At 39.6% G+C, this 12607-nt stretch overlaps 1 protein-coding gene across 3 annotated transcripts in view; it reads left to right on the top strand.

Annotated features, from left to right (window-relative positions):
* SCAF11 (SR-related CTD associated factor 11) overlaps positions 1-5846 on the top strand; it is a 57978-nt gene extending 52132 nt beyond the window's left edge. For 2 of the 3 annotated variants that reach the window (XM_072972938.1, XM_031683076.2), the window contains 4 exons: positions 703-1052; positions 2084-2302; positions 2661-2780; positions 3026-5846. In XM_072972938.1, coding sequence (XP_072829039.1) covers positions 703-1052; positions 2084-2302; positions 2661-2780; positions 3026-3172 — 836 coding nt within the window. In that variant the 3' untranslated portion in view covers positions 3173-5846. The remainder of the gene's footprint in view (positions 1-702; positions 1053-2083; positions 2303-2660; positions 2781-3025) is intronic. The other variant, XM_072972939.1, reaches the window with a different exon arrangement.
* The last annotated feature ends 6761 nt before the right edge of the window (positions 5847-12607 follow it).

Genomic DNA, 12607 nt, shown 5'->3' on the forward strand with positions numbered 1-12607 from the left:
GAAGAGAGATTATAAATTGACTACCTTATTTGTATGAATTGAAATTATCCCTATTTATAGTTTCATGTTAAACTGAACCCCAGTTATTAGAAGTCATGTTGTGTTATGTAAATAAACTTTCTCTTTTTCACCCCACCTCTGCCCCAAACCTTGCCAAAGACCTAAGTATTTTAAATACAGTTTGCTCCAGTAGAAGAATCTGGGATACACCTGTGCAGGACTTAAATTCTACTTCATTTATTTCAGATGTGTACACTTGAATTTTTTTATCATTGTTCTCCTATAAATAAGTCACTTTGCTAAAAAAGATTTTCTTTCCTTGACTCAAGAACTTTGCAAGAAAAAAGCTGTTGAAGATTTTTAAAGTGATTAACCTTCTAATTTAGTAATCTAATTAAATTTTTTAGGATTATTTCTTTTCCTAGTAAGTTTCTCGAGCTATTGATTCTTTGCTAATGTTTAACGATGTTATAATCCGAAGTTACTCTTAAAAATAATTTTAGTTGAATGTTTTCTTTTAGTTCGAAAATTAGCCCACATTATTTAGGAATGAAAGAATTAAACTGAATAATTGGATATTGGCTTGGGTGTTCTGAGTCTGTTAATTGCTATTCAATTTACTATCATCAGTGGTTCTTTGCTTCTCTGTCCAAAGAAATTTATAACATGATTTTTTTCATAAGCCTTTTTTTCTTTTGATAGATTCTAACCTAAAAGACCAAACAAACCAACAAGGTGATGGTTCTCAGCTACCTATAAATATGATGCAACCACAAATGAATGTAATGCAGCAACAGATGAATGCACAACAACACCAGCCTATGAATATCTTCCCATATCCAGTGGGTGTTCATGCCCCTCTGATGAACATCCAGCGCAGTCCATTCAGCATTCACCCTCAGCTACCCTTGCATCTGCACACGGGAGTGCCTCTCATGCAGGTAGCTGCTCCTACCAGTGTATCTCAGGGACTACCACCACCGCCACCCCCTCCCCCACCATCCCAGCAAGTCGGCTACATTGCTTCACAGACAGATGGAAAGCAGCTGCAGGTATGTTTTTAGCAACTCAAGTTCCACCAACATAGCTGTCGTAAAACCTTTAGCTGTTCAGGACAGATGTTCTAGAAAGGGCTTCCTGGCATTTATACACAATGGCTTATTTGATTAGGTTTGCTTCATAACCCCCCTTTCAGTGTCCTTCCCCAAACCTCCCATCCCCAAATAAGAAAATGAGCTGCATGCATGTTATCAAATCTAAGCTACATATATTGCTATTAACAGATAATCCAGTTTTTTTTGTTGTTATTTTTGTTTTTTTCTGGTTGGATCAAGAAGACCAAAATTATGAGCCAAACTAGAATCGAGTGGTGGATGCTTTAAAAAATTTTCCCAGATTTTTAGACTTTTTAGGGGGTGAGAACTTATGATTAAATACTGTGATAAAGCTTGTATTGTGCTGCTCGGACAAACACCAGATAAAGCTGGTCATTACCCGTTACTGTCTGTGCTTCGTTTTTACGAACTTGCCATGCTAAAAAGGAAGAAGTGCCTCTGAGGCATACAGAAAATCTGATTAATGTCTGTGAACATTGTGTTTGCTGATAGTTTTGTGTCTACATCTCAGAAATTGTAGGAATCCTGGCAGCAAGATACAGTTGGAAGAGCAGGGGAACTGGGGAACTTACATCTTTTTTTGAAATCAGCACACTGCAAGCCATTTCACTTCGCTGTCTTATTTTCCTCCATCTTTAAAGTGGGGCACTTTCTTTAAAGAGTCTTGTAGGAAGATACCACTATTTAAATATTGCTCTTCTTCCTGTTGTTTTTAGTATTACTATCAGAACATTACAATACATATATAATTTAAAAGTCATCAATGATATATTTAAATGGGGCTCTGGTTAAGAATGTTACTCATTTTTCTTCAGAGTCCTTTAGACATAAATGACCTGAAATATGCATTTCTCTTAAGTATTGAATTGCTTTGATTTTTTTCTTTTTAATGTTATTTCTAATAGGTGACTAAAAGACTTCTATTGAGTGCAAGTAATTCATTAATTCATGATAACTCTCTAAAACAGGGTATTCCTAGTGCTCCTCATGTAAGTAATAACATGAGTACACCAGTCTTGCCTGCTCCGACAGCAGCCCCCGGAAATGCGGGAACAGTTCAGGGACCAAGTTCTGGTAATACTTCGTCATCAAGTCACAGCAAAGCTTCTAATGCTGCTGTAAAATTGGCAGAAAGCAAAGTAAGTGTTACAGTGGAAGCCAGCGCAGATAGCTCGAAGACAGACAAGGCAAGTTCAAAGTTGAGAGCAACCTACATAATTCTGTATATGATAAAGATGAAAAATAACTTTCTATTGTGTAAGTGGTGAAGGGAATTTATTGTTGGTAGTCTTAAATTCCAATATTATTTAAAGGATTCTGTCTAAATATGTTGGTGCCCATGGAGTTACTGGTAATACTTCATAATTATTTTTATAAAGTTTGATATGTATTAGTAAATAACTATTTTGTATTTATGACACTAACATTTTTAATGATTTCTTACAATAATGTAAATGTGCAATGTTTTCAGTTTTATATTTTTAAAGAAATTTTTTTTTAAGTATGTGATTGGGCAAATAATAATTATCACTTTCCTCTTATCAGAAATTGCAAATTCAAGAAAAGGCAGCACAGGAGGTAAAACTGGCCATTAAGCCATTTTATCAAAATAAAGATATCACCAAGGAGGAGTATAAAGAGATTGTACGGAAAGCAGTAGATAAAGTAAGTCCCAGCTTTAGTGGAGTTATGCATGTCTTATTCTGAACCATCCCTTTTAATAAAGGAATGCTTAATTAAGTCTAAATAAAATGGAGGTAGCTTCTACTAATTCTTGTCTGGGTTTTTACCTTTTGAATAAGTTCGCGTGCGATACGAAACGTGTAAAGATGTCTGGTTATCTCTTTGGGGCTTTCTATTTGCTTTAATCCCTTTACATATGGAAAAAAAACCCTCCTTTTTTTTTATAGGTCTGTCATAGTAAGAGTGGAGAAGTAAATTCTACTAAAGTGGCCAATCTGGTTAAAGCCTACGTAGACAAATACAAGTATTCACGGAAAGGAAGCCAGAAGAAGACTCTGGAAGAACCTGTGTCCACAGATAAGAACATGGGCTGAAGTGGGGAGCACTCAGAGGACACTGTCAGGATACCTGCCAAGTGCAATTCAACATGGACCTGCAACTGAAGATCATACGTAACTGTGATTGAAATCTGGTTTTGATAAAATTATTTTTTTTAATGTAGGATATAATGTTTTGTTCTAAATAAATACAGTTCTGCACCGCAACTTCTATATCTTTTCCTCTCCCCTCCACCCTCCTGCAAAATAAAAGCAAATTCAAGGGGAAGTAGAGAGGTGAGAGGAATGTGTGTTTTTACCTGGACTGTGTTACGTTGTGGATACTGGAAGATGTACAGCGTTTTGATTGAGCAGTGGAGTGCATGGATCAGGAACTTCTGGTGCGCTCACTGGCTTTGGAAGAGATGTGTATAATACATTTATTCTGTCAGGCTAAAAATAAAGTGATCTTTATGATTTTTTCTCTATAGAAAGATAAATAATTATTACCATGAAAAATATTTCTAATACAGAACATACCAATTGCAGGGTTCCTAATATGTATTTTTAAAGCACACCTCTGAATAAATTGCTTAGATAGAAAATAAATTACCACATGGGTAGAACTCAGTGTTCAGGACTTCAGAACGCTGTTCGCCTGTTGTGTCACCAAATAAAGGTTATGCTGCTTGTTTTTCTTTTGTGCCTTTTTTCCCCCAGTTGAGATGAAGCAGTTTGATTTGCTAGATTTACAACGTTGGCAGTCTAAGCTCTGTTGAATTTAGAAAACCTGTTTGGAAAAGGTGTTGATTTTGTAAAAATTATGTTCTTCCATAATACCTTCCGCACATCAGAGATGGCAAATTATTTGTGCCAGGCGGAGAATTGCTGTTAAGTAGTGATCCTCCCTTCCTTGGGACTAAGGTAGAATTATGACACCTGCTTCAGTGGCTTCCAGGTTGTTGCTCATCTGTCCAGTCACGGATGAAATTCTTTTCGCACTTGAGACATCTCCAAATGCTTTACAATGAATAGTGTTAATTTGGTGGCCATGTGGTGGCCATTAACCATGTTGCAAAATTGTAGACATTAAATACCTGCGTTTTGGGGAAGGAGAGGAATTAAACAATGGAATGGTTAGGCTTTCAGGGACGAGAGGTTTGGTGGTTTTTTTTAAGTACTAGAATATGTTAGTTTTTATTGAAGGTAAGTTTAAAATGTTATAGCCTCAGTATTTTAATTGGTATCTTGGAAGAAAAATGAGTTATCTCCATGATAAATTGTGTTTCATTCTGGTAACAGATTTCAGTAGATACCAAATAACTGGAAAGCTATCCCGGTAAGATGTTAATGGCTCAAAGATAGGTATATGCCTCGGTGAGACGGACTGACCCTATACGAGCGAAGTAGGGAGAGCGGTGTTCTGTAGGACCGTGCTTTTACGAAGGGAAGATGCTCTGTTTCTCAGTTTCATGTGTATACTACTTTCCTGGTGCTAGCTTTGATAGGCGAATTTTGAAGCGTTGGCCCCAATAATGATTGTGCTAATTCATAATCTTTATCAGATTATGAGTGTAATCCCAAAAAGTGTTAGAAATATTTCCAGGCAGTTTTTGATCTTTATTCTGCATTTCTGGGCATTTGTAATATGGTATTCTACTGATTTATATATATTTTTAATTAAAGTTTGTGTTTAGATTATGATGGGGAAAGAATTTTGGAAGTATATTTCTTCTAATAAAATATTAAGACAGTGTTTTAATATCAGCACATACCTCCTCATTTGTTTCAGTTTGAAACTCTAGAAACAGTTGTGTGAACTTTGAGTCGATTTTGAGTTAAAGCTGGTTCACACTTGGAAAATTTTGTAGCAAATTGCCCAAGCTGACTAATCACACAATACATGATTTTTGTACATTTTCTTTCAGTGACATTTGGGAGCTGGGTGACAGTTTAAAATTTGCTTTATACATTTAGCTTGTGCAAATGTATTTTAAAGTTTTGAAGAAAAACTGGGTGGCGTGGTCAGGAGTTAAAAGTCTCACATCTTTGGTAGCAATCTCATGCATTAATTCCACCTTTTTTCAATAACAGGTGTGTACTCCATATCTGATTGGGGTACTAGTTAGACCGACTGCATTTGAAACAGCTAATAAAGAATGTTACTGGACTAGAATCAAACTTATAACACTTTGAAGTACTTAAGAATATTAGAAAGTGCATGCTTTATGTTAAAAAAATAACATTGCTTTTTAATATTCCCCATTCTTGCTTTTTTCAGAAGTTTACATTAATTTTTGCATGTGCACAGACTTAAGAACATTTTGTGGGATTACAGATTTATTATTTATGAAGATTCAGTATTAACTTGATCTTTGAAACCTTGATCCCTTTAACTTACTAGTCACATTGACTGATGTTTTAGGCTATAGTGATGCCTAGAATTTTGAGACTAAAATTAGTTACTTGTTATTTTAACATTCCAAAACTGTAGTGATTTTTTTTTTCCTGGCAATTACCACATTTTTCCCATTATCTTCCTTTAAATGGCCACAGTGTGTACTGCTTGAATGTTCCATCCAAAAGATGTAGCTTCAGAAGAACAGTGGTTGCCCCGTGGTCCACGAGACGTTGTTTGTGGTATGAGGACGGAGTGCTGTCTACTGAAACCATACTCTTAAACAGATATGTCATCTGTACTATTTTCTAATAAATTCTTTTGATAAGTGAAGCAGTGTCTTTAACATTTTATTATTAAGATTCCTGGGAAATGGTGACTTTTACCTCACAACTCTTTTTAAACATGTGTTGCAGTGTGTCTTGGATTTGTACCAAAGTAGCTACTAGCGTAGTTAGTTACATCAATGTGCACATTGTAAGGCAAGCTTAGAGCTGGCTATAAGCATGTATTTTAATGGTGTTTTTTCATAATTACATAATCATTGAGGAAATTAGAAAAACTTAGTAAATTTAAAAATGTGTAAGAGGGGAGAAAAACAAAAGGAGAAAAATCACCTGTAATCCTATCATGTAAAGGTAACTGTTAACACTGAACACTGCACATAACTTGTAACTTTTCACTTAATGATGTATGGAGATGTTTCCATTTTAATAAAATTATTTGGCAGCATGATCTTTAATAGCTATATAATACTTTATTACACAGATACACCATTACCCGAAACAGTCCTCTAATGTTGGGTATTAAGTTGTTTTTGCTAATATAAATAGGAAATTAGTAATATGTAAATTGTGCTAAATGACTGATGTAAGCATCTTTATACATAAGTTGTGCCCATTTTCAGATTGTTTCCTGGGGATTGTTTCCTAGAAGTAGAATCTCTTAGTTTTTACTTCCCAGTAAAATTTTTTAAGATGTGATTATATACATACCTGAAGTATAATTTTTAAAAATTCAATTAGAGTTAGTGTAAAACTTACTTTCCTAAGCCGATTTTTCTATGCAGAGAGAACCATCAGAAAGTTCTGTTTGTTTTTCCCAAACTCTTCAGTGCACTTACAAGAAAGCTTTTTAAGTCTCTGGGAAAACAGCAGGTTTCACAGAGCTTTTCCCCCAGCACGTGAATTACATTCTGTAAAGTGTTCTGCATCTCTAGTCCCCTTAATAAACGGAACACATATTCTATTTTATAAGGGCTACATCGTTTTCCTCTGTTGATGGACATGTAAGTTATGTGCAAGTTCTGGCTATCAGAAACAGTGTTTATGAACACCCTGTGTGACTTATCTCTGAATCTTTGTGTATCCAAGGTTACACTGAATTTCAGGAAATAGACATTTTTATTTTGGACAGATGTTGCCAAATTGCTCTCTGAGAGGAATGTACTGACTTACAGTCCCTCCACAGTGCCTGAGCTTACAGGTTACCTTTAGTTGCACCTTTAATGTCGTGACTGAGAATCTAAGATTGTTCTTGTTTTTAGGATCTTAATGAACATTGATTTCATCAAACTGCACACCTACTATGTGTCAGGAGTTCTGGATTCTTCACATATTAGCAGGTTTAATCGTACCACAGCTTTCTAAAATACTGTAATAGTATATTAAGTTAGTACTACACGCCAGGCACTCTGTCAGACATGTGTTGCCTTATTTGACCTATGAAACTAATTCTAATTAGTTCTAATCTTTGTTCTACTGATGAGGAAATTGAGACTCATAAAGCATGAACTGTTTACCTAGTTACAGGGCTACGGAGAGACAGGCGGGGCTCGCACCGAGGATCGGTCCTGCCAGCGTCCGAGCTTGACTTGGGGTGATGTGTACTCGCTGATGTGCCCCCACATGAACCACGTGGGAGTGATGCTGAAGTAGAGCGAGGAGCGTGGCGGGAGCACCGAGGAGGACACAGCTGCCTGGGCTGGGGTGTCTGTCCTGTGTCTAAACGAGGCTTCCTCCTGGTGCCCCTCTGCTGGCGCCCCATATATCCCACTGGGGGGAATTGAACCTTTCATCTTTAACCATCTCTCACGACTCCTTGGCTGTTCTTGTCCCATCTCCATTCTCTCAAGCAGGTGCTGTTTCCCCTCTATCAAGTCTTCCTTTGCAATAAAATCCAACTTCGTCAGTTTCCGGCGCTGTTGCCATCTGACCTCTTGCAACGGCCTGTCCCCACCAGCTCATCTGAGACGGCACAGACTGACCTTCCAACAGCGCGGCTGTGGGCACGGTCCCCGCCGTCCACTCACCACGCAGCGCCGCCGGCCTGTGTGCCGACTAGGGGCGCGGGAGCAGGGCCGCGCGGCTGGCGCCGCCGGGAGCGCGGGGGTGGGGCGGGCTGTGCGCGCGCATCGCTGCCGGGAGCGGCGGAGGCGGCAGGCGCTCCGGGAAGCTGCCCTGGGACCTGAGATGGTCCCCGGGAGAGGGACCTCTAACCCGAGAGCCAAAAGGTGAGCAAGAACTAGGCAGGGAAAGGCGGATCTGGCAGAGGGAATGCAAAGAGGTCTGTGGCCAGAGAACATGGCAACTGTAAGCCTAGAACGTCTGAATGAAGATTAGAGGAGGGTTTTTAAGGCACTGGTACCAAAAAAAAAAAAAAAAAAAAAAAAAAAAGCTTTTGAAGTCTCTTGAGCAGGAGGTGTTTGGCATTGATGAAATACGCATTTAAAAGATTGCTCAGAGTCTCAATGGCTCAATAAAAGTAGTTAATAAACATTAAACACTATAAGGGTTCAACCTTACAGTTAAACAATGTTATGAATTTCTTTTATCAAACTGAAAACATGTTTTAATTCTGGCAAGAGTACAGCTCAGCCCTAGTACTAGAGGGAAGGCAACTGTACAGATTTTCTCAACGGCAGTTTGAAAGTCAGTATAAAGACCCTTAAAAGGGCCACATACTCCCCATAATCACATAAATACACTGGCCCACGTGGTCCTTTCTGGTATCTAATAGTGGCAAGTTGGAGGAGGCTGGTAAATACTTCAGTCATGTGAAGATAGTTTGCAGTTCTTTCAAATGTTTTCAGGGGAAAAAACAGAACATTAAATGGAGAAAAAGAGGGCAAGATAATACTTCAACTTCATTTTTTAAAAAGAGGAAAGAATATTTTTAAAAATAAGTTTTTTTCTGAGTAGCAGAGGATTTTTCTTTTTCTTTGTGCTATTCTTTGACTTCCAAGTTCCCTACGTGACCAAGAGCTATACGATCAGAAAAAAAGGCATTTTTAAGAAACTGCTTGGGGAGAGAGGGTCGGAGAAGGCGCTGGAGACTTTGCTCTGGGCTTGTGAGCTGCCAGCTTCCCATGTGAACCCACCTACGGTCTCAGCGTGAGAACCTGGCTGTGACAGGTTCTTGACGGCTCCGCAGGGAGGAGCGCAGCCCCCTCTGGGGGCTGATGGGTGCCAGTCTGTAAGTAACATTCGCTGGCTTTACAGGCTGAGAAACCGTTAGTTATAGGCAACTGGATCTCTGAAACCATGGCTAGCTTGAGCATACTGCCCCCGATCCTGGAGCACTAGCAAAGGTAACCCACTGTCGTGGAGAGCAGGGGTCTTGGCTATAAAGCTTACAAACTAGGCCCAACTTTGTGACCTTGATCATGTTTCTTCTCTGAGCCAGAGTGGCCCCTAAAAGGGGCAACTACCCTACCTTGAGTGAGACAATAAATATGAATGTCGAACTTTCCTATTTACTTCGAGAATTTCTGCCCTTATGATCCGAACTGGTTTTCCCACCATCTCCTCTTGGATAATAATGGAAATACAACTTACTTGTCCAATGGTTTGCAAGCCAGCTGCATATTTAGGGTGGCAGAGAGAGCTTGAAAAAATGGCAGGACCCAGGCTCACCCCAGACCAATTTAATCAGTCTGCGCTGGGACAGTTTAAAGCCTCCCCAGGTGGAGGTGACTGTGCAGCCAAGAAGCAAACCACTGTGTGACTTTTTCAGGTCCCTGCAGATCACAGTGCTTCTGTTAGGGCAACATGATTAATTCGATCACAGCTTGTCTGAAACTGTTAGCTTCGGTCCCTGCTCTCAGCAGCAGCAGCAGCACCTGAGAGTTTGCTAGTTTGTACCCACCTTTTCTGTTCTTTTTTTAAAAGATGACATGATGAGGTTTACAGAAACTTTAAAGAAGCAACAAATTATTAGAAAAAAGCGAAATTAGCAACAAGGACCTACTGTCTAGCACAGGAAACTATATTCAGCTTCTGGCGATGAGCCATAATGGAAAATACGTGTATGTATGTATGTAAATGTGCAACTGAATTGCCTTGTTGTACACCTGAAACTAACGCAAGTCAACTCCACTTCAATAAAAAACAATTTTTTAAAATTATTCACACACAAGTCTGTAAAAAAAAAAAAGTAAGTTTAAAAAATTTCCTGATTAGAGCCCAACATAGAGAAATCAGTTATATTTCTACATATTAATAACTGAAAAATTAAATTTGAAAAAAATGTATAATAGCACCGGAAAGACCAAATACATGGAATAAATCCAGTGAAAGATGCCGAGGACCCCTCTGGCGAACACGACCGGTGTTATTGAGAGAAAGTAAAGAAAACCTTTTACTAGATGCAGGGATGCACTGTGTCCAATATGACGACACTGTTAGGTTCAAATTCTCCTTCACCTCATTTTCAAGCTCTACCACGTTCTCTGGGGCTTAGATCCCGCCAAGTAGAGACGAGACCTGGGGCATTCCCGGGGTGCTCACACGGCTCCGGGCTGCAGTCAGCCTGCCCTAGGACTGCATGTCTGGAAGGTCAGGCTGTGCATGCTTCATTCAGCAGACTTTCATTTACACACTTGGCTAATTGAATTAAAGACACTTCTAAAATTATCACTGTAACACGGCTTCACCATCATTTCCAGAAGCCTTTTTCTTTGATGCTCTATTCAAAGCTGACGGTGTGTCCCCCTCAGCTCCAGCAAGTAGAGTTTTGACTTCCCGTCACAGCAGCGGTGGCCAACAGTGAGTGCTTCTGACGGACGCTGTGCTGATATAAGATTTACTTCCCCCAACTTTCCTAACAACCCTGACAGTAGTCCTGTTATGAACCTCATTTTACACCTGAAGACATGAGGATGAGGTCAAGTTACTGACCCAAGATCACTCAGCCGGTTAGTGGGAGTCAGACCTCACAAACGGGCCCGAGTCCACAGCCTCTGCCCACACAGCCTCACAGCCCTGCGTCTGGGCTCATCACGAGGTCTGCCCAGCAGACGTGCCCCAACCCTTACTCCTCCTCACTCAACCCACCTCGGCAGCTAAGAAATAAGGATAAGAATTTTCATAGCATCATTTGAAATAGTCCCAAACTGGAAACAACCCAAATGCCATCAATGTTGGAATACTATTCAACAATGAAAATGAAGCTATTCTTGCAACAATACAGATGAATCTTACAATCAAGTTGAATGAAAGATGACAGAAATGAATATGATCCACTATTATATCTCTGCATTAAAAATTAGACAAAATTATATCATAGCATTTAGAGATCTGTACTTGAGTGATTGAAAAAACTTTAAAGAAAAGGGATTGTTTGGGGGTAGGATAAATTAGGAGTTTGGGATTAACATATACACTCTATTACATATAAAATAAACAACAAAGACCTACCGTATAGCACCGGGAACTGTATTCAATATCTTGTAGAAACCTCAAACGGAAAAGAATCTGAAAAAGAATATATATATGTGTTTATAACAATCACTTTACTGTACACCTGAAACTACAACATTGTAAATCAACTATACTTCAATAAAAAATTTCTTTTTTTAAATTTTAAGGGTATGATCGCCTTTTAAATCAGGATAGTAGTCTCTGATGTGGGGGAGAGACGACGCTGTGATTGGGATGGGAAAAAAGGCCTGGGAGAGGAGGACACCAAGTCTACTTCTTGATCTGGGCATTGGTTACACAGGGATTACAGTAATAAAGCCCTACTTTTTAATTTCATGTACTTCGTTATATGTGGTATTACATTTCACAATAAAAATTTGCAAAAAGAAAAAAATCAAGGGTAGCAATTAACTCAAATCCATCGTTTAGATTTTTGATAGACAAATCTACCACTCTCCATCCCTTCCTTTCCTTCAATCTAGTGTCAGTGGGGAAAAAAAAAATCCATGAATTTGGAGGGGCAGGGAATCCCACTGAAAGAACAATTATGCATCACATAAAATATACTTCCGTTTGGAACCAGAAATACAGAGCAACAAATATGCAAGAGAGTGAAGTTATTGTGTGGAACACTTGTGCTTTCTGTATTAGACTGGGGTGGACTTCAGGTCCCTTTTTTCACTGTTACTATTTTAATAAATCATGCCACTTTCCAAAGCACAACTCAGAAAGTTGCCTGTTCCCAGGCAACTGCCTTGCAAGAGTCAATTTGTTGAAACGGTCAACCTGAAAATGAGGCTAGTGTTACCTTTCGCAGTTTGCCTGTGAACAAGGCATAATATCTGATCATTCAAGTCAATAAATCCTTTGTAAAGCAAAGGCTAAACGCTTTCCTCGTGAGCTTAGGGATTCTGGAACCCTCTCAACCAAATGCGGTTCAGCCCGTGTTTCCAGACCACACTGCGGGGAGCCTTTACCTGGTGGCCAAGCCGGCCTCAGCTCAGCACCGGCCAACTCCCTTGCTCCTCCCCGGAATTCTGCTGAGCGCTGTTTCTCTGCATTTTGTCTGTGTGTGGGGGGAACTGTTTGTGGCTCTGAGCTCTTACCAGCTGTTTAACCCCTGCACTAGTTCATCTGTAACGTCCTCTCTTCCCGATCACTGTCAAGTATCTACAGGCCCTCACAGCCTCAAATTAAGACGCTTCTCTTTCTCCGCAAGCCCTTCCCACTTGCCGTCCCCGCCCGCCAATCAAATGAAGCCAATCACGTGATTAAACTCCCAAAACACTTCACAGTGTTTTCTTACGGCCCTTGTTTTACCTTTTCTCTTTCATTACTACGCGGTCAAAGCGACCCACGCGTCGAGGGCCCGGTGCCCCACGTGGTGGCTCCCGC

Source organism: Vicugna pacos, chromosome 12 (assembly GCF_048564905.1).
Source record: "Vicugna pacos chromosome 12, VicPac4, whole genome shotgun sequence".
Lineage (NCBI taxonomy): Eukaryota > Metazoa > Chordata > Mammalia > Artiodactyla > Camelidae > Vicugna > Vicugna pacos.